Raw genomic sequence first — 24,894 nt, 5'->3', positions numbered from 1 at the left:
TTTTTCATCTTGCATACACTGGTTCTTTCTCACCCCACTCCATTTCACCTCCTGCTGCAATTCTTCCAGCCTTCAGTACCCAACACAAGCGCCACCTGCTCCAGAAGGATTCATCTACCCACTGCCCAATCACCCCTCCTGCTCTGTGAGCCCCAACACCTCGAATCCCTCCACTCAGGCTAATTCAGCCCTTCTAGTGGGTTGCAAGTGGTATCCAGCACAGAGTAGGGCTCCTTTGCCGTGCTTCCTCCTCAGCTAACCACAAGTCCCTTCCTACCATGACCCTTCATGAACATTTGCTGATCTGAGACAAGGAAAGAAGACTGAGAGTTTCAGAAGAGGCTGTGGCGGCACCATTTCAGGCTCCCAACAGAACCCCCATCAGGACCCAAAGGCCTCCTGGGGTGCGACGGAGTTTAAGGTGGCCTCAAGCTTCCAGTCTGCGAAACCAAGCAGTGAATTGCCCCCTCTGAGTTTCTAGAACATGAGAACAGACAACAAACCCACAGCCTGGGATTCCACCCCACTGGCTGGCCTAGGTCCCCAAACTCAGCCTGCCTGACCTCGCCTTTCAGGACAGAGAAGTGCTCAGACAGGGAGCAGGGCAGACGGGGGAATTTCAGGAGAGATTTCTGGCAGGGTCAAGAACCACATGAGAAAACCAGCACCTGTGTTCACATGCTGTCAGCATCTCCTCAATGATAATAACTTAAGGTATAAAGACGCAGATAAAGAATGCTCAGTATAGTACTGCTCTGAAGACTGGAAAAAACAGTCAACAAATCAGGGCTTAAATAAACCGGGGTACTTTCACTATGTCGCATGAAAAGTTGTCACAACACATGGAGAAAACAAGTCACAACACAGCACGGGCTCACTAGCCCTTCATTTTATTTATCTAATCTGTGATTGTATCAACACACACACGTGCACAGAAGAAAATCTAGAAACATACACCCCAAACACCAATGAAAGGATCCAGGGTGATTTCCATAGTCCGAGACTATCTGGTTTAGAGGTTTTTTTTTTGTTTTGTTTTTTTTTTTACTGTGACTGACAATCCAAACAGAACTGCCCCTTTTTGTTGTGGCCACCGAGTCTGTCCTTTGAGGCTTTGTGAAAATCTTCAATAACCTCTCGCCAGTGAGCACTCTGACCTCCGCTGGAGAGTCTCCTCCATTAAGCAAAGGAAGCGCCAGACACGCTGGTTTACCACTTCACTGAACACACACGTCTCCTCTCCAGGATAGTATTTTAACAGTTGTAAATGTTAATCATTGTTTTGCCAGAATTTTACACACACACACACACACACACACACCGGCCCCCAGCAGAGCTTCCATATCTCAGGACAGGATGCCAGGGCTTCTTGAGACCCGTGCCTGCCCTTACCTGTGGCAATTCCATCAAAGAGAGACAGCACCCGGATGGGCTTCCTCTTCTCTGCTGGCACGGGCGGGTACACCTTCGGAGGGTCCTATGCAGGAAGCAGGACAAGCCAATGAGCACCCGGCAGGCGCACACGAGGGGCTGGCCCTCCCGGCCACTGACTCTCCAGACCCTCACACCCAGCCAGCACCTCAGGCACCTCTGCTCAGCGATGGGGCGGCCCCGCCTCGTGGGTCAGGAGCGAGCGCTCAGGAGAACCCCGGGCCCAGCACTCACAAATTCCTGGTCATGGTTGTTGGCGAAGAACATCTGCAGCCGGGAGGGCCAGTCGTCCCGCCGCCGCAGCAGCCCATAAGTGCCCTTGTGCCCGCACATGTAGCAGTTCCAGGGGTCTTCCTTAATGGCGGCCTGGGCAGCCCCCGGCCCCACCAAGAGATCCACACACTCCACACAAAAGCACCTGGAAGGAAGCCCAGTATAGCAGAGGGGCTCCGGGCCGGGGCTGGGGGGGGGGGGGCACGGCTGTGCAGGCAGGTGGGCAGCGAGACCCAGGCAGCGGCCGGCTGGGGCGGGCTCACCTGCAGCAGTTATTGTTCCCGCACATGAGCACCTCACGCCCCCCACAGCAGATGGTGCAGTAAGACTGGTAGCCATCATCGTCGTACTGGTACGCGCACTCCAGGAAGCAGTTCTAGAGGGCAGCGGGAAGTCAGAGACCCCCAGGCAGGCTCAGGGTAGTCAGGGGACGCCAGCTTTGACCCAACTTCAGCCTCCCATCTGAGAACCGGGACTCAGCCCTGGAGCCATGACCCTACCAGCCACCCAGGCAGGGTCCAGCCCGAACCACAGAACTGGGAAGGGGACACCAGCTCCCCTAGGACAACTGCAGTGGACAGCAAGGCGGGAGCCGAAGTGCTGTCCCTGGCTACAGCCCCGGGCCAGGCTCCTGGAGCCCAAGGGCTCCACAGCCCAGTCATCAGCTTGGTCTTCACACCAGTGACTGTGACGAGGAGAGCCCACCTGGGGACCACAGGGGGTGGGGCCTTAGAGGGAGAGAGGGTCTTTCAGGGGTGGAAATATATCATGCCAGGGGCCTCCCCTGGTGGCGCAGCGGTTCAGCGCTGGGCTGCGAGGCTGCCCGCAGCCTCTGCAGCGCCAGTTCGTTCCCCGGCTGCCGGCGAGGGTCCCACCAAAAAAAAAAAAAAAAAAAAAAGGAAAGAAAGAAAGAAATATATCATGCCAAGCACTGGAAACCCGATGGTCTGTGTCATCAGAATTCTAAGTCCAGAGCCAACATCACAGCCACCCCCAGCACTGCCCCTACGAGCCCGTTTGCTGAGTAAACCCCCACCTTGCAGTTTTGGCACATTCCTCCAATGAAGAGCGGGTGTTCCAGGGTGACGTTGAGGCTCCCACAAGAGATGCAAATGTCTGGAAAGCAGAGAAATGGAGTGAGACTGAAGATCCTATTCCCAATTCAGGCCAAAGCCCAGCTCCAGAAAAAATGCACAAAAATGGACATGATGGAACAGTCGCTAAAAAGGCAAGCAAGTCTGCGAGGTGACCCAAGGACACAGAAGGCACCCCGGCCGAGATCTCAGAAGCCACCTTGTCTCCGAGCGGCAAGGCAGCCACCCAGAAGCAGTGTGACCAGTAGAGTCCCTGGGCCAGCCGTACATCCTGTCCCCATCCGTCCCCGCCCTGGGAGCCCTGAGCCACCTGCACTACCACCAGGCCAAAGGAGATGGTCAGGGAGGCTCTAATGACTGCTGTTGAGGGGTGAGGAAGGTGAACACCACAGTCATTTTCAGACAAGTTCACTTAAACTTAAAAGAAGCACCCTTCTCTGACCCTCTGGAATGTGGGTGTCCTAAGCCAAACCCCAGTGACCAGCCCATGCCATAAATATGCCAGTAAGATCACGGCACCAGAAAGACAGATGCGTGTGTGAAGACAGGCAGCAGGACATGCAGGACAGAGCCAGTGGCCATGCCGGTCACCCCTGAGGACCCAGCTCCTCTGCATAGGAGCCAGGCCTGCACGCCTGCCCCAGGGGCCACAGACCAGACTTCCCGGGGAGCAAGGCCCTGCCGTCCTCCAGGACTCACCCTCGATGTTCCGGCACTTCTGCCGCACCTCGTACACCAGCCGCTCTGCAGAGGGGAGAAGGCCCAGCATCAGAGGAGGCCGCGAGGGCCACCCCGCGCCTCTGAATACTGGCCTCGCCGCCACTCTCTCCAGAGCCAGGCCCACTACCTCTTGTGCGTTCATCAATAATCTCCTTGACCTTGGGCTTCTCCGTTGTGCTCTTTCGGGGTTTTTTGGCTGGTGGGGGTGGTGCATAGGCAGCTGCCTCGGGTTCGACCCACATGTCTGTGTAAACTTCTTTGTAGGGGTTCTTCTCCTCTGGGTCAGGAAAGCAGGTAGGAACATGGTCACAGTTACCTGCTGAAAGGAATCCCAGCTCCCTCCCCAACTCTGTTCTACCCACATGGGTGGGTACAGTCTGGCCCCCAACATGTCCCCAGCTTCCTACTCTGCAGTCAAAGGGAAGCAAGTTGTTCTGACCCAGTGAGAAGGGACCCATGAGCACTCACGAGGGGCTGCCCCTAAGCATGGCTTTCCCAGCTTGGGCAAGGATTTGCCTGTCCAGCAGGGGGGTCCCAGAGGCTGGGCTGAGCAGTTGCGCTTACCTTCTGGGGGCTCCAGGCCCTTGGGACCAGAGGGCTGGAACCCCCCCAGGGCCCATTCAATCATCTGCTTGTTTTGCACCTCCACCGCCTTGGCAGTGTCGCTCTCATCGCTGTCGTGGCACGCCGGGAACAGCTTCCCTGCTCGGCTGCTGGCCACCTGGAAGGCAACACGCGTGGGGGGCAGTGTTGGGACACACTGGAGGGCAGACCCGAGAGGCGTGAAGGACAGAAAGACTATGGTGCCAGGAAGGGGGCACAGCCAAGTGGGAGAAGGTGCTGAGAAGGGGAGGCAGGCGGGAGGAGGTCTGAGTGTGTGGAAAGTGGGAGAGCAAGGCAGGGAAAGGGAGTCCCGTCTCCCCGGGGGGGGGACCCCTGCGGCTTAGGCCTACCCTCTGCACTCCAGTTGGAGCCAAGCAGAGGCAGGTCCCCATCTCTCAGCTCCCGCTCTTGCTCCCGCTCCTAAGGGCTTCCACGCAGCTCACCTGCAGGACTTCGTAGATGGCTTTGCGGTACATGGGCTGCTTGTTGTAGGTGGCCTGGTGGAAAGCGCTGCAGAAGGAGCTCAGCGGCATCAGCTTCTCCACACACACCTGGAGAGACAACCATGGCCGCGTCTGCTCCCACTTCCACTCTCCCAGCACCGACCACCCGCCTGGAAACTGGCTGGGGGGCAATTAGACTTGACCTATCTATCTGCCCTTACGGACTAGAGGCACTGGTAACCACTGGTGTGCTGCAAAGGAGGAGCCCAACCCGTGTGGGGGAGCACCTGAATGTAAGTGGGGAGCACCTGAATGTAAGCAGGAAAGGGTTCCTGGAGGCAAATGGGGCAGCCATTCTGCTCTGGGCCTCTGAGGCACGTCTGAGCCTCTAGGCTTTCATCCTTTCATACATATCCTGAGTGGGGGTGAGCTGGGCCCTCTTCTACCACCCCAACTCCCCACCGTGCCCCCCAGCCAAGACCACAGGCCCTGTCTCCCCCCCCCCCCCTCCCCCCCCTCCCCCCCCCCCCCCCCCCCCGGCCCCAGGCTACCGCCACGCCCTGGAACTCACCACTGAGAACTTGCCATCTCCGAACCACATGACCCAGCGGGTGCCTTCAGCTGCTCGGCTCCGGCCCGTCATCCACCAAGACACAATGCGGCCTGGCCACCAGGAGAAGCCCCGCAGTTTCCCCCACACCAGCTCCCCAATGCCAAATCCCCGGCCGTCCTGGAGCCCCAAGCAGAAGTCATTAGGCAGTGGTCGAGAGGCCCTGCCACCCGACCACCCACGCCACCCGGCCCTGGGCATGTGATGGTCGGGACAGCTCCATTTGAATGCACTAAGATGGAGCAAAATCGGGGCGACCAAGAGGCTGGGGGTCAGGTGGACCGGGGAAGAGCAGAGGATGGCAGGAGCTGGCAGTGGAAGGACCCAGGAGGGGGCTGGATGAGGTGGGCGAAGAAGCAAAATGCTCACCTCGTACTCTGGTTCGTCATCAGCTGCTTTGGTGGCGTTCTTGTCCCCGGTGTCGGCCCCCACGGGCTCAGGTGTGGTGGCCACAGTGGGGGAGGCAGGGTCTGTGGGCTGCTGCACGGCAGGAGGGCTGGCCTCCTCCACCTTCTGCGACTCACCGGATCCCTGGTTCTCTTCTACAGCATTCATTACTGCGATCACCTTGGCTTTCTTCTCAGCCTGGACAAGCAAGGAGCAGAAGCTACCTTGACCTCCACAGGAATTAGCAAGACCCCCTGATACTCAGGGTGCGCGTCTCAATCTTTGTGGTCTGGAGAGAGTGATGGAAGGTAAAGAGCCAGGGAATTCTTCCCTCAACAACCCAAGTGGCCTCCCATGGAAAACAGGAAGAGCTGAAGTAGAAGGTGAACTCAAATCATTTGGTTCCATTCCCACCTGCTCTCAGGAAAGCTTCCTCCCTGGCCTCATTACCCTTCCTCAATTGGTAAGTATCCGCAGCTGCCCACACTCCAACACGGAGAGGTTAATTCTAACCATGAATGATTGTTTAGGTTCAAATCTTGGTTGGCTCGATCCTTTCCTAGCTTACTTCCCAATCAAGAATTGGATCCTCTTGCGGTTTCCATCACAATTTTCCTGGGCAATCAACCCCAGCTATTCCTGATCTTGGCTTCCAGACCAGGATTCTAGTTTTGTCGTGATGTCTACTGAAGAAATCACTGCACTGTGTTTAAAAAGCTCATCTCCTACTCCATCTGCTCAAACACCCTAGAGTTCCATAAAAGCTTGCCTGCTCCCATGCCATCCTGGAGTTCCTAGGATTGCATCCAAAGTGTGTTCTACTCCTTCTTCTAAGTGCACCTTTCAGATGCAGACACATTTATTCTTTCAGCAGTTACTGACTGAGCACACACTCTATGCCAGGCATTCTCTCTGCCATCCCACGGACAAAATAAGCCAAACCCAATTATTCTCCGAACTGGGCAGTGCCATCCGTACCTTTCCTTCTCAAAACCTGCTCCAGGATTCCCGTCACCCTACAGAGAATGAAATCTTGCTACTTAGCTGAGAGCTACTCAATCTAATCTCAGTCACTCCAGCTGCCGAATGGAACACAAGTGGCCCTCCAACTTCAGCTCTGCACCCCTTTCCAGCACAACAGTCAGAAAAAAAAAAAAAAAACCCACCTTCATATGCCCTTCAATGTGAAGCTTTCCCTGAGAGCTCAGAGCTATGAATGCAAACCCATCCTCAAGATTAAAAAAAGAACATCAGAAAGCCATGTGGAGAGTAAGTCCTGAACCCGATGTCGAGGACAACGCCCTACTCTTAGCCTTGCAGCTAAGCAAGAGCCGGCTGGGAGCAGAACCTTCTCAGTGTTGTTCCACACTAAGTAGCATTTGAACCAAAAGGATTTCTGTTAACCTTTGCAGGCTGGCTTAAGAGTCTGATGTATAAATGTATCAAGAATTCCAAGGACTCTTCAAAGCCTGTCAAAGGATCAGGGGATCCCAGGGTCGCAGGTTAAGCACCTTTGTTTTCCGCTCAATGGTCTACTGTCTTGTAGATTCACTTTATTTCAGTCAGTCTTCAAAGACTTTGCCCCCTGGCAACAGACCAAAGCTGTTTTTGTAGTCGTTCCCAAACCCCTGAGGATGGAAGTCCTGGTACTTTCTCTGACTCAACACTTTCTAAAGTGGGATAAATGCCTCCTTCGCCCCCAGTCCACAAACAGCAGGGAGGAGGAGCTCCTGGGGCCTGGGGGCGGGGGTTGGGGGAAGAATGCAAAGTAATTGTTCATCCTTTCCTACCCCACTCTCACCTGGCCGGGACTCTGCCCTCCCCTCCTACTACCAATTATCTATCATCACCTCTCAAGAAGGTGCACCTAGGTGTGGACTCAACCCCGTGTGGGAGGAGGATTCTCTTCTAGAATCCTCAGCTGCGGCCCAGATCCACTGACTATTAGGCGCCATACCTGGCTGTCTCCGCTCCCTTCCCTCCAGCCAGGCCTCCTCCGGAGTGCGGCATGGAGGCTCATCTAGATCAGGGCGCTGCCTTGGATGATCCAAAGGCCCCATTTCCGGGGCTGACAGGCCCCTCAGTCAGAACAAGGTATGCAGGTGGCAGGAGGGGGCCTTCTGAGGGATGGAGCCGAGTCACTTCCACGGCAAGCAGCAGCGGGTGTCTGGAAGGGAGTCGTGCCTGACACCACCCTCCGTACTCCACAGCCCCTTTGTCTCTCAGCTCAACCCCTCTTCAGTGAGTTCCTGAACATTCTTCTTCCCCCACAACTTCCCCCAGCTTGTCAGATGCTGCTGCTGATGGCTGTTAAGCAACCCCCCCCCCCAACCCACTGGGTGCAGGAGAACACGCACCCTGCATGGTTTTGGCAGGCAGAGGAGGAAGGGGGCCTCCATCGGGACAAGGCCAGTGGGGGGTGTGGGGGGAGGAAGAGGGGGTGGGTTAGCAGCAGGAGGCGAGAGAGAAGGGGAAGACCAGCAGAGACAGTGGCTGGGTGGGGGAGGGGCTCATTAGAATAGTCAGGGAAGGCCTTGGGGAATGCCTGTTTCCATGTTCACTCCAACCCTTCTCCCCCGGCAAACAATAGGAGAAAGAAGGGTTAACTCAGGGCTCCAGCATTTGGGTTAAAGGCTCCTACCCTCAGTTCAGCAGGTCCCACCCCAGAGGAGCCAAGAGATTGGGTGGGATCAAGGAGATGCTACTGCCACCCCCCACAACTGCATCTCAGTTAAGCCACTTGGCCCAGAGTCTGTGCAGGCGGGGAAGCCACTGATAACTCCGCACTGCCAAGGCAAGGCCTCCCGTCCAGTCCCGTCCCCTTTCCTCCAACAGCTGTCCCGCCTCCACCTCCCTCTTCCACTCTGGCTGCTTCCGCTCCAAAGGTCAGAGTTCTGAGCGACCACGCGGACTCCTTGCTCCTGCAGCAAATCCCAGCCTGTCCCCTGCGCTTGTCCCGTCACCGGGGGCATCAGGCTGCCCCTCAGGCCCCCTCGATGTGCCACAGCCCCGGCAGGGCCACGCTGCCACCCAGCACCACGTCTTTCTGGTGCCTGCCCAGTGGCTCGCAGGGACACACGGGAGAGGAAACTCCCTCTCAGGAGTCTGCAAGGTTGGCATGGCCTGAGGACAGTGTGGTCCACCAGCCAGGAACACAGGTCAGCAAGGACATGCCAGCAGCCCATCTGCCAGCCGCTCAGCCAGAGCACCCTTCCAGGCAGGCCTGGCCCTGCCTTCATTCACCACGGCCCCGGGCGCACGCAGGGCTGCTGCTCCTGGCCTCCGACCCGCCAGGTCCCACCTGAGCGCAGGCACAAGTGGGGCCTTGGGGCCCCTAGGAGCGAGTGGGTGGGACAGCACCAACTAGCATCTCCAGAACCCGGGCCAGGGAGGTGCACTGGACTCTTCCCCAACCCGGGGATCCTCCCACCGGCCCCCCCCCGCCCCCCGCCTCCCCAGGGCTCCGTCCAGGAACCTACCCATAAGGCCAGGTGCAGCCCCTCTGCGGTCCGGCTCAGGTGTGAGCCCCGGGCCTGAAGCTCTGTAAGTAGCTGCCCGACTGGGGGGAGGGGAAGGGGGCGAGGGGGCTGGGGGCGGAGGGGGCCAGAGAGAGGGGGAGGGGGGCGGTGGGGGGGAGGGCTCGAACATTTCTTTGTCTAGAACTCCAGGTCACGTGGGCCCCGCTGGAGGGCCTGGTTGGCTGCGAGCGGGCCGGGGGAGGGGGCCGGCTCTCGGCGCTGGCAGCGGGCCAGCCCCTCTCCTCCGGTCCGAGGGGCCGGGGGGCGAGCCTGGGCCTCCGCCCGTTCCCAGGGCCCCGCCCCGGCCCGGCGGCCCCTCCCCTCCCCGGGGCCGGGCCCTCCCCGCCCCTTGCCCCCAACTCGCGGAGAGCTGGGCACGCCTGGGGGGCGAGGCGGGGACCCCGCGGGGCGGAGCGAGGGCCGCAGGGGTCCCGGGGGGGGACGGGCCGGCGGAGGTGAGCTGGGGGCGCTGAGAACCAGGAGCGCGGGCCGGAGGGCCCGGGTTTCGGGCAGTTGGGCGAGCCAGGAGAAAGTTGTTAAAAGTGAGTCCCTTAGAAGCACTACCAAACAAAAAAAAAAAAGAGAGAGAAGGAAAAACTTACAGATGAGCGAAGCGGCCCAGGAAGCCGTAGGAAAACTCACAGCACAAAGACGGATAGAAGGCACAGCCCAGAAATTGGGAAGGCTCCAGAACAAGAGCCATTGGGGCGGGGGCGCCCCTCTGACATCCACACTGCAGGTGGACAGAGGAGGCCTCTCAAGCGTGCGTGAGGAGTCGGACCTGGAAACCTGTCTTCCTGGCAGAAGCCCCGGATCCCCCAGGTCACTTTGGGGCTGCCATGGACTTTTCTCCTTTTCCTGCTCGGAGGTGGAGAGAAGGGGGTATACCTCAAACTTTGAGCCATTTCCTTCACTCCCAGGCCACCAGCGGAGCCTCCAGGTGCAGCCTCAACCATTTCAAATTCCATCCTCCTGGCCTTGCCCCCAAGGAGAACACACAGCTCCGCCCACATCAGATAAGGACTCCCTACTGTTGCCCTGTCCGCAAGGAGCTGACAGATTCTACCAGAGTTGGAGAGGCAGGAAAAGGTCACTAAGAGACGACCTCTGTAAACTTCACTCAATCATAAATACCAAGCCAAGGGGGCAGGAGGACCTAGAAGACAACAAATAATGTGTGGTTTGAAGGACAGTGGGGGGCAGAGCAGAGGCCTGGCCGGGAGGGTGAATCAGATTTGGAATATGGGGTAAATAGGAAATCAGTGATGTCAGGCTGAGAAGGGAGGAAATCCCTGCCAGTGACCTCTCCAGGCACAAGGAAGCTTGAGGGTGCAGTGGAAGATGCCCACGGACACCATCCACAGCACTGAAGACCACTTGCAGGTTTTTTGATGAGACCGGTGGGTGGGGGTTTTGGAAAGGTCAGCCTAGTTTCAGTTTGCACAACTGGACTGGGAGGAAGAGCAGAGGAACTGAAGGCAAATGCTGCCAGCAGCACTTGTCAGAAGATCTGAACTTGGGTCTGGTTCCACCATCATGAGGGTGAACAACCTATTTCATCCCCAAAAAGTCCCTGAACAGTCTAGTCCCAAGAAGTTTTCTGATTTGCAAAACAAGAGTGATGACATCTGCCTCCCCTGGCCCTAAAATACCATCCTCTCTTGAAGAAAGAGCAAACCAACTAAAGCAGGTGCCTGTAGAAAGAGGTCAAGGGCTATGCTGTGAAAAAGAGCCCATCATCCTTCCTGAGGCTCAGAACCTTCCAGGGGCCACCAGAACAAGTCAGCCTGAGGGAGGAAGAGGACTCCAAGTCAGAGCGCTTCCTCCAAATAATACAAACTCCACCTACACCCACCCTAGCGGACTGAGACCCAGACTCCACAGAGCCATTCCCCAAACCACCAGTCCTGCTCTGCCCCACCCCAACTTTCAAGCCTCCCTGCCACGCCCCCCCCCCCCCCCCCGGGAATCTGCTTAGTGTAATTCTCTAGGAGATCCCCATGTAGTGTGACAGCCTAAATTTCTATCTCTTGCCTGCTCCTAACTTTTAAGGAATGTAATATGACCAGCTTAGCTTCTTCTGTCACTGATGTATCCAGGCCTTGTCAACAAAACTCCAGACCTCACACCAGGCCTCCTTTCAAAATGAAGTTTCTGATCTGGTTGGCAGCTTACTTCAGATACTCTGTCTCATCTCTGAACCTCCTTGTCCATTATAATGTGGCTAATCACCTCGGACTCTACACCTGTGCTCCTGGGAGTCCTTCAGACAGCGAGCAGCGAGGCCCATGATGCCCATGTACTGTCCGGCCTGAGCAGGGCACTGTCGGGTCTGCTTTCCCTCGGCCTACTTATAAAGCAGCCTCTTGCCTCCACCTGCCAAAATTCCCTAGTCTTTAAAATTAAGCACACAGGGCCTCCCTGGTGGCGCCAGGGGTTAAGTCTCAGCACTATGGAGCAATTGGCAGCCACTACCACACGAGTTCGATCCCAGGCCAGAGCGCTGACCCACATGGCACAGCAGACCACTCCTGTCTCGCTTGCTGCTCCCCTCAGCAGTGTATTTCAGTAGATCTTCCTGTTCTGCTCCCCACTCTGGTGAATCCTCTCACCCCCCCGCACCTCTGGCCTGCACCTAGGCTTTTGTATGCATAAATAAATCTTGCAGCCTACACTCCAAGGAAGCCTACACTCCAAGGTGTCCCCTCACCAACCCAGGGCACCTCCCCTCTCCTGTGGCTCTGCAGCTAGAAAGTCACTCTCTCCTAGACTATGAGTCAGCTACATCCCTGGCTTCTTTGTGCTCACAGGGCAAGACAGACCCCAAAGCAGAAAAGACCTTGAGATCTAGGACAAGAGGTCAAGAAAAACACCAGGGCCGCCTTCGAGGACTCCCAGGTCACATCTGTCCTTGACCTTCCAAAGTGACCCAGGAGAGCTGCTGGGATGGGTCCTTTGATTGAGATAAAGATAGGAAGCCTAAAATAGCAGGGTCATGAGAAACAAGCCAGGATCTTGGAAATGTTATAAAGGTATGTTGAAAGGAGAAACTCTGGATGAAAGGAAAATATGGTAGATGTCAAGAGCCTAAAAGAAGTGCTGGAGAGGAAGTATCCAGCCTGGTCCAAAAGAGAGGGTGACCTCAAAGAGAGGACACATTTCCTGTTGGCAGGCAGGTGGCAGTGATTCAGTAGCCACCAAACCTGATGAAAATATCTCTTAGGGACACCTGACTCTCTTAGCCCTGATCCCGTAGTCATCAAGCAAATTCTAATTTTAATTACATTTTCCAGTGACTCTGGTACCAGTAAGCCAGAAAACAGCAGGAGAAGTACTAGGGTTTGTGTGGCAAGGACATGTCCTGTTCTAAATCAGTAGATTTCACATTCTTGTGTCTGTCACTCTCCTGTGTCTCTGAAGAGCAGTTCACCTGACTTTCCAGCCTCTCAGAACTGAGATGAGACACAAGGCCAGGACCCCACCAAAGAGCAGTAACCCATAGGCCCAGGTAGGAACACCTGACTGGTTTTAACTGAAGCCCATCCTCCGTGGCATGCTTGTCATAGAAGCCAGTGCTGACAACATGTGGGAAACATGACATTTACCATCTGAGTCCCTTTACTCAACATCAGAAGCCATCTGTAAGACAATATGCTGGGAATATACTGGAAAGCCAATGCTTACGTATAATGTTTTAGCCACACAAGTATTCCCACTGACCCAAGACCAGGGAGACCTTGTCCAACGAGAGGCTGTGACATCACGGTAGATGTCTGTTCTGATCCTGGCCTCCCCTACCTGTAGATCAAAAGCCTTAGCGTTCTGCGTCTACCTGCCGATTGGCCTGGTGCTCTGGAGCCCATCATCTAGAGACTGTGTCACACCACGCAGCCTCCTTCTGCCCACCCACCCATGTGCTCTTCCCCAGAGCTGCCCTTGCCCTGCCTCTTAGTCTTTGCTCTCTTTGCTCCTCACTCTTCTCCTGCAACTTCCACAGACCAAAATCCTGCCCATCCTTCTCAGCCCAGTTCAGTGATGATTACTGCAACCAGGAAGTTTACTCTAGACCTGAGCTATCCAATAAGGTAGCCACTGGCTGCATGTGGCTTTTAATTTAATAAAAATAACATGAAAATCCAGTTCTTTAATTGACCAGCCACATTCTAAGTGCCAGGAGTCACATGTGGCGGGGGCTACTGTACCGGATGGCACAGATCTTTAGTAGAATATTTCTATCATGGTGGAGAGTTCTAGTAAATGGTGCTGCTATCGCTTCTCGGCCTTTTGGCTAAGATCAAGTGTAGTAAATGGTGCTGCTGTGCCACCTGAGTCCCTTACTTCCCCCTTCTGCTTAATTACTCTGTTCCCCAGCCCCTTCCTCTGCCTCCTCAGGTCTCCCCATTGCACTTTGTAATCTTCTCTTAGCACCTGCCAATCTCTGCCTGCACTATGGTGATTGCGTACTCATCTTTTTCCTCCACATGATTAAAATTCCCAGAGAGCAAAGACTGGGCCTCATTCAGCTTCATATGGAAGTGGTGGGGACCAAGGCTCCTTGCACATAGTGGTGATTAAAACAGCATTTGCTGAACTGAATTTAACACTGCCTTCGCAGCCTCGTCTGGAATCCACTGTCCAGGGTCCCCCTGGGAACAGCCACTTCCCGTACCAAAACCCTAATAGATGCTAAGGGGTTCAGGGCTCCCCAAAGAGGCCAGGAATCTTTGTATTCCTATTCCCCTGCAACCCATATGGAGGTTGTGAGCAAATGACCAGGACTGGGCTGCTGGCAGGGAAGCTAAAAATAGCCATGGAGCCAACAGCAAGGAGTTAGCAGGACTTGTTGCTAGGGAGACTGGTCTCAGAGAGAGCCACAAAGCAGGAGAAAGTGTCAGACCTGCGTCTGGAGAGCAGAGGAGATGGTGGGGGGATTCTGAGTTGACAGGGGTCCAAGACTCCTACCTGGAGATGTTCTGCCTTCTGGCAGGTCCTGATTAATGCTCTAAGTGGGGCAACTGTTCCCCCTGCCCCTCAGAAAGCCATCTCCATGGAAACCACCATTACTGGGGTGAAGTACCAGCCCCTGGAAGGGAGGCCTCTGCCTGGAGCTGGTTGTTATGGCAACGCCCCCCCCCCCTCCTTCCTGCCGTTCTCTCGCTCTCCTGTGGGGGAAAGGTGGGGGCCTGGTCTAGGCTAAGCCAGTATGACCAGGAAACACCGGCTTCCTGACAGGAGGATCTGAAGGGGTTCTTCAGAAGCTCCTGGAACCCAGAAACGCCAGTCAGACCTCAGCACAAGCAGAGCTTCCTTTTCTTTCCATGACAGCCTAACAGATCATCTTGCCAGAATCCCAAGCTCACTTGGGTTTAACCAAGAAGGATTTTTAAAAATACAGATTCTTGGGCCCTACCCAGCAGATCAGCAGGTTTGGCGTAAGCCTCAGAAATCTATTAAAGCCGCCCCCCCCCAGGTGATTGCGATGCCAGTCAAGCGGAGAAACCACCAGTGGCACTGGCTGCCCTGTTCCGAGTGAGGAAGCTGAGGGCACCCAGAGGGTCAGAGCCAGTCATGAAGATGGTGTGCGGGACGAGGGCAGGCAGGAGCCGCCCTGGCAAGGGCCCTCTGTGCCATATCTGAGGTGAGCCACCCCATCTCCTGGGCCTTTCCTTCCTGTTCCCCTTTCTAACCAGAACGTACTATTGTCCGATAAGTAACTATGACTGGAAACTGACAGTCCCCGCCGCCAGAGTTGGCAGGAGGGCTGGGCAGTCTGCCTCCCAGGGTGTGCTGAGAAGTGGCAGCCCAGGTAGAAGGCTGGGGCTGAAAGAGAAATCCACCCGCTTTAGGAAGAAAAGTAAGAGGGTCACCATGGTAACTGTGGTGTGCTGGCTGCTGGGGCGCCATGCCATTGCCCCAAACCTGGAGAGGTATATTGCTAGGGCAAACATGGGGTAGGGGCCTCCTGACCCCTGTGCCAGTCTGGCTTGAAACCTGTAGGAGGCTGTGCTCTGCCTGGGAGTCAGTCTCTGAACCTGCCGGAAACACTTGGGCCCCGGAGTCCTGAGCATCTGCAGGAGCTGGGCTGTGAGGCGACTGAGGAGGTGAGGACACAGCAGAGGTGGCCTCGGCCCTCCATTACTCACAGCCTTATTGAGTGCCCAGGGCCCAGCATGTGAAGCCACAGCCCTCACTCAAGACAGCGCGCACTCAGACAGTCACTTATGCGGTAGAGAAGCTCCTCTGTGGGCTGAAGGAAACCTGAGGAGGCAGTGATCAGTCAAGGCAGGGCAGACTGGAGGGAGGGTGAGAGGGTGAAACGCACTGGGCAAGCCCCCCAGGGCTTCTCAGATAGGAACGCCACATCAGTTGGGGTGTCAGCAATTGCATGAGCTTCCTGGCAGATGTAGAGGAGGAATGAGAACACACGCAGGGCGCTGCTTGGCACTTGCTGGATGATCATCTGCCCTCCCTGGGGCCCGCATGCTCTCTAGGTGCTCACTTCATTCCCCAAAGGTGCATGTCTGGAAGCTAACTTGCCAGATCTGCCTTCAGCTGCTACCTCCTCCCTCCTTTCCTGTCCTCCCCTACAGCTCTGGGTCTGCACCCCAACAGGCTTCTCCACAAACCCGGATCACCTTCGTCCCCAGCAGGGGCTGCTGGGCCTATGTAGCTCCACCTGCAAGTGAGACAGTTCAGGGTCTGGGCAGTGAGTGTGTGGGCTTGGGGGGAGGGGTGATAGCACCGAATGTCCCCAGACCTCAGTGCCCCTTACCAGGAAAACCAGCAGGAGCGGGGTGTGACGTGTCAGGCTGAGCAGGGTATCAGCTGATAAGACCTTAACTAAGTACCTAGTTTCTTTGGGTCTTGGTTTCCTAATGGGACACAAATACCTGCTGAGAAACACAAATGAAATCAGAGGGAGTCAGAAGGGCGCACCATGTGACAGGTGGAAAAAACCGTCTGATGAGTTTGCTCGAGGGCATGGGGATGTCCCCTTGCTTTCAAAACCGGACCCGGGGAGAGAAGTGTTAATTTCATACCTAGGCTTAGGTGGGTCAAAAGGGACCAGGTAAACCGGAAGGGCCTGAGCTGCTTTCCCTTCCCTCCCCCATCCCTCTCCAGGCTGCAGGGACCAGAGGGAGGAGCCTCAGGGACCACCATTCAGATTCAAGCCTGCAGACGCTCTCGGGTTTCAGGGTCCAAAGAGAAGACCCAGGTGGAGCCAGCAGATAAGCTTTGCAGCAAACTATTGCTGAAAACAGCAGGGCCACCTACCATCTCCATCCCAAAGGAAAAATTTGAATTCCTCCAAGTCCTTTCCGGTCTTTCCCCCTCCACCCCCTCATGTTTGAAAAGGGTCCCCTAGCTCTCCCTGCCTTAGAGTCCCGGTGGCTCAGCTTCAGCTCGTTATTCAAGGTCAGAGATTGCCAAGCCAAGCTGGGCCGTACCTCACACCTGCACACTTTAGAAATGATGGGCCGGGGCTTCACTAAAATAGGCACAGTGACTCCAGCACAAAGCAAAACTCCCACGTGACTCTGTGTGGGCAAAGGGCGTGTGTGATCCTCCCGCAAGTGCGTCTTTGGGGCTCACTCTTCTGTGACAGATTTCGTTCACATCAAATCATCCAAAGCTTGGCAGCTCGCAGTTTCATGAACCCCACAACCATCTGAGGGGCTGGCTTGAAAATCACAGCACATTTCTGCCTAAAAAGGCACATTTCTGCGCCCCATTCTAATGGAGAAACACTAAATTCGAATAGCATCTTGGGCATGCAATAGAGTGAGTCCAACTCAACTTTTGTTTTTGTTTGTGTTTTGCTGCATGAAAGTTGCCGTCCAAACTGCATCGAGCTCCAAACATACCGGAGACCGAGCTGTTTTGTCCCTGTTTGTGTTTAATCCATCTGAGTTGGAAGCGAGAAGTTGAAATATTTACACTGCCCGCCATTCACCGACTAAAGAAGAATGGGGGAGAGTCAGATGGCACCTGTGAAGAGTGGTTATTAAAGAATGGCAAGTCAGAAGGGTGGTGAGATTCCCACACACGCCCAGACACCCGGGCGCAGCCTGCAGGCTCAGGAGAGTGTAAAATCAGAAGTGAGGGGTGGGGGTGGCCACGGGGCCTGACGGGGTAAGAAAGGGCTCTGCAGGCTGCTGGAAATGGGGCCTTGAGTACTACTCTGACTGGTCCCAGAAATTCTTCCAACGCTGTCCCGGTTGCCAGCTGCTTCCAGAAGCCTCAGGTCCCGGACTTTTCCTGCCTCCCCCACCCCCACCCCACCTTACTCCCCGCCTCCCCCTCCTGCCCGCACTTGCCCTCTACATGAGTGACTCCCAGTCTGGTTCCAGGCCCAGTTTTTGAGCTGCTACTAAACCTCTCCCCACAGACAACCACCCTGCCGGCTTCTCAAAAAGCAACTCGTCCAAAATCTAACTCAGAAATCCTCCCTATTGTGAGACTACCTTCATGAACTTGGGCAGGCAGAGAACTCTTAGAGATCCTACACTGACCAATGAAAGGAAAGAGGGATCAATTGGACGTCATTACAGTGAAAAACTTCGGCTCATCAAAATGCATCCTTCGGGGCTGCGCTGGTGGCCTAGGGATTAAGTCAGCGCTGCCACTGCGAAGGCCCCACCTCCACAGCCAGAATTGGACCCCTGGCCAGGAAGCTAACCCATATGGCACAGCAGACCTCTCCTGTCTCCCCCGCTGTGCCCCTCACCAGCGTGTTTCAGTAGATCTCCCCACTGTCTTCGGTGAATTCTCTCACCATCCCCTCGCCCACCCGCACCTCTGGCTGGACCACAGTTCTTCTGTGCAAAAATAAATAAATAAAATTTAAAAAAAAAATGCATCCTTCAGAAAACAGTTCATAGTGTAACAGGGTGGTCCGCGGGGTTTGGGCTGCCCCTCTCCCTGTCCTATAACAATAGCACCTTGTAAGGCCAAACCTACCATTCCTCCAGGATTCTCGAGCTCAGATAATGATCCCCACCTCAGCCTCCAAACTCCTCTCCCTTCCCACCAATTGGAGACCAGCTTCATCAAGTCTCTCGCTTTACCAGACCCCTCAGTCCAAGTCAAAGGTAATGCCCTCCAATCAGTCCTGCTCCTCAGCTTCCCAGGCTCGGCACCCCGGCAACCCGGCAAGGCAGCCAGGGTTTCCCTCCTAAAATACTCACTGCACAATGGAGCCCAAGTTCCTCACTGTCAAGAGGGAGGTCCTAGTCGATCTGACCATCTTCCTTTGTAGTATTATCTCTTCTTACATTTCCTCCCCAACCCCCACACCCTAGTTACCAGATCTCTTGCTGTTCCCTAAGTGAAACAGTGGTTTCTTTCCCTTGCAGTCCTTCCTCTCATTTACACCTTTTGGAATTCTCAATACCTCCCTTTCCCAGAATTCTCCAGAAAATCCAAACGAAACTTTCTCACCTCTGTGCTCACCAGACTTGGTGCCAGGAGCACAGACCAAGGCTCCTCCGCTAGACGGTGTGTGCCTCTGGGACAGGACTGCATGCGACTCGTGTCCAGGACAGCACAGTTCCCAGCATTTAGTGACCCCTGAATTCAGATCCATTACCTCCTTCAACTAGTATACCTGTGAGTCACAGAGAAAGGTCACCCCCTGCTGAACACCCCTGGGGCCTCACTGACAAATGGCCTAGTCTTTAAAGCAAAGCAGAGAGAAGTTCACCATCATATCTTCTCCTATGTTGGCCCCATAGAAAGTGCTATGAGGCTGCTTCTAAAAGTGAACTAAATATGCAAAGGCCCTTGAGGCACTATAGACCCAAACTCCTGGGGCTGGGAGACTTCTTGGAATAACTACAGACCTTAGGGTCCCGCTCTGTGCCCATCCCCCTCTGTGTCTGACAGGCACCTCCCATTCCTGGTGACAAGACAGCTCTCCCCCAGGCCTTCCGGAGCCCTCGGCAGGGCAGCTGGTGTGCCCACGGCCCCTCTGCTCCTGTCCCTGTCACAGCCCTGACTGGGGTGCAGTACACTTTAACCTCTGGGGGAGGGGAGTGTGGGACCCCCAACTTCCCCTTCATGTTCCCTCAGTGTCTCGTGAACACTGGAGCACAGCAGGCGCCCAGACTCACAGGGCATTATCTAAAAGTCTCTGAACACAGGATTTGCCCGTTAAGGCTCAACAACACTTGAAATAACAGACGAACACTAACACTAACGTGATTAATGAAAAGAAAACTGCCGGTAGGGGCAGGTCCGGGGGTGACCAAAGCCAGGAGCAGGGATGTAACTCCCACGCTTAGGAAATGCCAGCTGCAGACACTGAGTCCTACTGTGCCCCCTTCTCAGCGAGGACCTCAAGCCCCTCCCTCAAGCCTACACCCCAGCTTCCCGTTCTACCTTTCCAATGCTGGCAAGAGAAGGACAGAGGAGGAAATGCAGACAGTGATGAGGAGGAAGGCAGACAAGACACTAGCACCGGACTAGTGAGCTTTATGGAAAAAAAAAAATTGAATCTTTGTAAACATGAACCTGCTATTAGCAAAGGCACCTCTTTGCCTCCTTCGGGGTTTGCTGTGGACCCTGGGCAAGTTACTACTACTCTCCCTGCCACTTACTTTCTCACGCTAGGAAGTGGGCTGGTTCTAACTGCCATTCTTCTGCGGCCCCAGAATAAGCAAACACTTCCAGGTGTAAACAGTCCACCCCACCTAAGGGTAAATGGGGAGTCTCTGTGATGACTATTTCACAGCCTGTTCTGAAGGCCAGCCCTGGACAGAGGGGGCTGTCACCACAGCCCCCTTCAAACACGTTCAGCCTTTTGGTAAAATACACTTGCCGGCGCCAAATGGCATCACCAGGTGATGCTATTTTTTGAGGCCAGCCTGCCCAAGTTCAGGTTTTTGTTCATTTCTACGTGGTGAATGATGGAGAGAAAGGTCTGTCCGTTCAGAATACCCGAACTACCCACATCCTTTGCTAATAATTTGATTTTATCCTTAATGGTCCACTTTGCTTTGCCCTTTCTCATGTCTCCTGGCAAAGGCCCAGGAGATCACACTTAATTCATTTCCTTATTTCCAAAGCCCCCAGTACAATGCCCCCCTACTCAGTGGGTGCTTAGTGATTGCTTATTAAAGGAATATCGCCCAGCAGGAGAGGACCCTCTGGACATTCCCAGGCTGCTCTTCCCAGGCCGACAGGAAGCACAGTCTGCGAAGCTGCAGGGCTGTAAAGCAAGAGGAAGCGCCATTTGCTCAGCTCACAGAAGCAGCAGCACAAATGGCCAATAACCATATGAAAAGATGTTCAACCTCACTTATCATCTGGGAAATCCAATTAAAATCATAACAAGATACTGGTTTCGCACCCATTAGATTAGCAAAATATTGATGTTGGCAAAGGTGGAAGTCTCCTCATACGCTGTTTACAGGAGCATAAATTGGCGCTGCCTGTTTTGGAGGGCAATTTGGCAGATTTTATTAAATGCAAAATGCACAATCCCTACGATCCAACATCTCTCTTTCTAGGTATCTCAGAGAAGCACAGATGCACAAAGAGGCAGGACACTGCTACAATGCTTAGGCTGCGAAATACCATAAACAACATAATGGCCCACGACAAGAGAGCAGTTCAATAAAATCACGGCCGTCCATATGGTGGAAGGGAACAGTTCGTGCGTGGCTAGGTTGACCAGACTTATTATAAGTGAAAAACCAAGATGTAAAATGAAACTATGGTGTGGTTCCACTTATGTAAAAAAAAGAAAAGGGAGAAAAAAGCAACTGTGAAGTAAAGTTATGTATTCACACACACGTAGATGGCTAGAAAAAATCATGTTGTATATACACCAAACTGATAACACCGGGTACCACTTGTAGAGGAATTAAAATCATGGGGGAGAGGTAGATTTGTTTTTTTCCCAGAAATATGTTTGTGTAATACTTAAGCAATTAATATCATTTTAAGAATTATCAAGTTCCTATGCTATGGTAGCCCTGTGTCGGGAGCCTGTGTTACCCTGTTAATGCACACGATGCTAAGATGAGAATTACTTATTCATTCAGCAAACCTTGACCCAGTACCTCCCCGACGCCACCCCTGGCAGCAGAGATGGCCAGAGTGCTGGCACTGAGCTGGGTAGAGCACAAAACAAACCCTAGTAGGTGTGGCTCTCCAGGACATGAGACCCGCCCAGGCGAGCAGAGCACAGCTGAGTCCAGCATGGTGGGCGACACCAGCACCGTGAAGGTAGGTGATGCGAGCCCACCTCCAGGGGAGTGACAAGTCCACACCTGCACTCATCACCAAAGGCCCTGCCTTTGAGAATGTGAAGACTTTGCTACCTGCCCTGCAGCCTGAGGGGAGGAGAAAGGAGGAGAGAAGATGGATATTTCAGCCACAGATTATTTGTTATCATCAATATTTCTATGTATTAAGCACCTAATTAGTGTAAGGTTAAGTTGGGTCCTCCCTTCAGTTAGAGAGCCCAGAAAAGGTCCAAATTCTAGAACAGCAGGATGTGATTATTTTGCCTTGAAATAATTTAGACTCAGGATGGGGTGAAGCGAGCTGTGACATCATCACACCAGCCTGGCATCCTAAAACCACAGCCCGGATACTATCTGGGGCCCATGGCCAGAGGGCTGTTAGGCGCTTGCTTGGAACTCCACACCCCACCATCTCAAAGTGGGGGAGGGCCAAGGAAATAACACATGACTGAGAAGCCTTTCCTACACCCAAAGCGCTCCCTCAGGGTTTCTTTTGTTCTGACCATCAGAAAGGGGAGCCCGGACAAGCCCTCCTCCAGGAGAAGGATCTGCCTCCCCTCTGCCTGCTCCCTATCTGGTCCGAGGCCAGTTCTGCTAGGTCAAGGAAGGCTCTCCTTGGCTTAAGCACAGCAGAAGGCCCATATGAGAGTTTGTTCATGATTAAAGCGAGTTTAATCCTTGAAAGGATTAGTAAAACGGTGAAGGCAAGAGAGATGGGACAGAGAAGTTAATAGCAGCTCCAACAGGAATTCCACTTCCATCCCAGGGAAGGAGGGAATGTCTTTTTTTCCTCATCCACTTATTTTAAATGTCATTCATTCTGTGCTATTCTAAGTCTTCTTTAAAAAATGTTGGGAGAGGGCCTCCCTGGTGACGCAGGGGGTTAAGCACTGCACTGTGAAGTGGTCCACAGCCTCTGCAGCACAAGTTTGATCCCTGGCTGGCCAGGGAGCAATCCACATGGCGCAGCAGACCTCTCCTGTCTCGCCCGCTGCTCCCCTCAGCAGTGTATTTCAGTCAGTCTGCCTGTTCTGTTCCCCATTCTGTCTCTGGTGAGTCCTCTCACTCCCCACATCTCTGGCCTGTACCCCAGCTGTTGTATGCATAAATAAATAAATTTTTAAAAATAAATAAATAAATAATGTTGGGAGGAAGTTTTTTTTTTTGGGGGGGGGGAATCTGGGAGATAGATCATCTTGGATGGACAGAAAAGAGCAGACTTCACTCAATAACTGTGACCTAATTGACAAGGGTGCTCCTGGGAAAAGGAAATGGAATTCAAGGGGGTGTTTTGATGGAAGGCTGGAGAGGGGGTCAGGAGAAGGGGTACGTGCAGATGAGGGCCTGGTGGAAGCCCCACAGCAGGGCATAAAGCCCCCAGGTCCCTCAAACTCCCCATCCACTCTCCTAGCCACACCCCTGCAGCTCTCAGCCCAGCACACACTTGAGAGCCCACATCCTTGTGCCTTGGAATGCCACACACGCCGTGCCCCTCATCCTGCATGCCCTCCGCCCCTTCTCTGACCCCCAGTCTTTAGAAGCTGAGCCACCTTCTGCTGTGGATGACCCCAAGCAGAATTAGTCTCACCCCTCAGGAAGAAGCTCTTCCTGAGGTTCCAGGAACCCTCATCTAATCATGGATAGCTAGGAATTCTCTGACAGCCTCTTACACAGCACACATTCATGGAAGGTTCTGGTAATCAGCTCGTAACAGTGCCCCGCGCAAACTTTTAAAAAGCAGGCTAGGAGAAGATGGCTGGACCTTCAGTGACATGGCCTGGGAAACAGAAGCCCCGTCGTCCAGCAGGCAAGGTAGGAGGGCGGGTAGCAGGATCTAGGCCAGCATGCAAGTGGCAAGGGGATCAAGACTGGTAGAGAGTGGGGCCAGAGACCTGGGGAAGCCACCATACACGGGCAGAGGAGGACGCTGAAGAGATGCAGTTGGAGAAAATGGGGAAGATTTCAGGCCTGGGGAGGCAGTTTCAGAAGAAAGAGTCAAAGACCCGAGAACCCAGCTGAGACAGCGAAAGCAGCTGGATTTCTGTATTCTCAGTAAGCTTGCCCCTGAGAACGCTGGCTGATGTGACTGCTCCACTCTTTAGTCCACGGGAACTTGGGAACCTTGAAAGCTATCCCCACATTCTTGTTACCTGTTCTTAGCCCCCGCCCCCACCCTTTGTCCTCCTGGGATAGCCCAAAAAGTTAGAGTATGGTATTCAGGGCCAGGCCCAAGTAGCAGGTCAAATTCTAATGCCCAGCGCATCAATGGCACAAACACTCATATGAAGTCATGGAATTCTGTAGGGACATCTTCAGTGACAGCATACGAATAAGGGACAATTTCACTAGCATGAAATAAATTTTGTTTGTAGGTCTTCACAACTCAAGTCACATGTACCCAAAATATTTTATTATTTTTTAAAGATTTCTTTATGCATACAAGAGCTGGTTTACAGCAGGGGGTGAGAAGATTCACCAGAGACAGAGTGGGGAACAGAACAGGCAGCCTGAATGAAATACAATGCTGAGGGGAGCAGCGGGAAGACAGGAGAGGTCTGCTGCACCAGGTGGGTTCTCCCTGGCTGGCCAGGGGATCGAACTCGTGCTGCAGAGGCTGCGGCAGACCTTTCCTGTAGCGCCCGCTGCTCCCCTCAGCAGTGTATTTCATCAGTCTGCCTGTTCTGTTCCCTGCTCTGTCTCTGGTGAATCCTCTCACCCTCCCGTGCATCTGGCCTGTACCCCGGTTCTTGTATAAATAAATAAATAAATCTTTAAAAAAACAAAACCAAAAACTTAAGGTTGAGAAAACAGCTATCACCTTAATTTTTCCTGCTGAGTTGAGAGAAGGCATCCTCTTGCCCCCGCCCACAAAACTTCCCTTTTATTGCCACTAAGGGCAGGCCTCCATGCTGCTTCTTCATGGGAGCACGGTTTGAGAACCATAAAATTTCTAGAAGTTGTTTTCAGGTCTAAAAAGCATTATGGGGGCCTCCCCGGTGGCGCAGCGGTTGAGCGCTGGGTTGCGAAGCTGCCCGCAGCCTCTGCGGCGCCAGTTCGATCCCCGGCTGCTCCCTGGCCACCGGAGGAGGGTCCCACAAGGCGCGCAGAACTCTCCTGCCGCCCGCTGCTCCCCTCAGCAGTGTGCTTCGGTCCTTCTGCCTGCTCTGCTCCCCGCTCTGGCTCTGGTGAATTCTCTCACCCTCCCGCGCTTCTGACTGTACCCAGTGCATGTATAAACAAAACAAATAAAATAAATAAATAAAACATGCCTCTATAAAAAAAAAAAATAAAATAAAATAAAAAATAAAAAGCATTATGGGGGGACAGGGAGAGGAAGGATTAAGGTCAAAATAAGAGGGGGTGAAATTGTATGGGGAATATAACCAAAATGAAAATGCTTATAGTGCAAAAATGAAAAATGATATAAGAATTATATAAAATAAAATATTAAAAATAATAATAAAATAAAAATCATATGGCGCCTCCCTGGTGGTACAAGAGATTAAGCATCAGCGCTATGAAACTATCGCAGTCACTGCAGCATGAGTTCAATCCCCCGCCAGG

General features: G+C 53.9%; 1 protein-coding gene and 1 long non-coding RNA gene across 5 annotated transcripts in view; one reads left to right on the top strand and one right to left on the bottom strand.

Moving 5' to 3' along the window:
• DNMT3A (DNA methyltransferase 3 alpha) overlaps positions 1 to 24,894 on the bottom strand; it is a 97,776-nt gene that overhangs the window by 14,328 nt on the left and 58,554 nt on the right. For 2 of the 4 annotated variants that reach the window (XM_037528405.2, XM_037528406.2), the window contains 10 exons: positions 5,544 to 5,759; positions 5,136 to 5,294; positions 4,565 to 4,672; positions 4,083 to 4,239; positions 3,646 to 3,795; positions 3,498 to 3,542; positions 2,741 to 2,820; positions 1,968 to 2,080; positions 1,666 to 1,849; positions 1,393 to 1,477 (listed from right to left, as the gene is read on the bottom strand). In XM_037528405.2, coding sequence (XP_037384302.1) covers positions 1,393 to 1,477; positions 1,666 to 1,849; positions 1,968 to 2,080; positions 2,741 to 2,820; positions 3,498 to 3,542; positions 3,646 to 3,795; positions 4,083 to 4,239; positions 4,565 to 4,672; positions 5,136 to 5,294; positions 5,544 to 5,759 — 1,297 coding nt within the window. Of the gene's footprint in view, positions 1 to 1,392; positions 1,478 to 1,665; positions 1,850 to 1,967; positions 2,081 to 2,740; positions 2,821 to 3,497; positions 3,543 to 3,645; positions 3,796 to 4,082; positions 4,240 to 4,564; positions 4,673 to 5,135; positions 5,295 to 5,543; positions 5,760 to 7,518; positions 7,830 to 9,040; positions 9,142 to 24,894 lie in introns of those variants that run through there. The other 2 variants (XM_037528407.2, XM_054701274.1) reach the window with 2 other exon arrangements.
• Positions 9,555 to 17,181, top strand: LOC129146849 (uncharacterized). The gene is made up of 4 exons (XR_008554128.1): positions 9,555 to 10,462; positions 11,890 to 12,111; positions 14,550 to 14,717; positions 16,911 to 17,181. It is a non-coding gene; the product is annotated as an uncharacterized LOC129146849 (long non-coding RNA).

This window comes from Talpa occidentalis, unplaced genomic scaffold (assembly GCF_014898055.3).
Source record: "Talpa occidentalis isolate TD23 unplaced genomic scaffold, MPIMG_talOcc4v2.1 talOcc4.5, whole genome shotgun sequence".
Classification (NCBI taxonomy): domain Eukaryota; kingdom Metazoa; phylum Chordata; class Mammalia; order Eulipotyphla; family Talpidae; genus Talpa; species Talpa occidentalis.
This window is presented reverse-complemented; position numbering and strand designations above follow the sequence as displayed.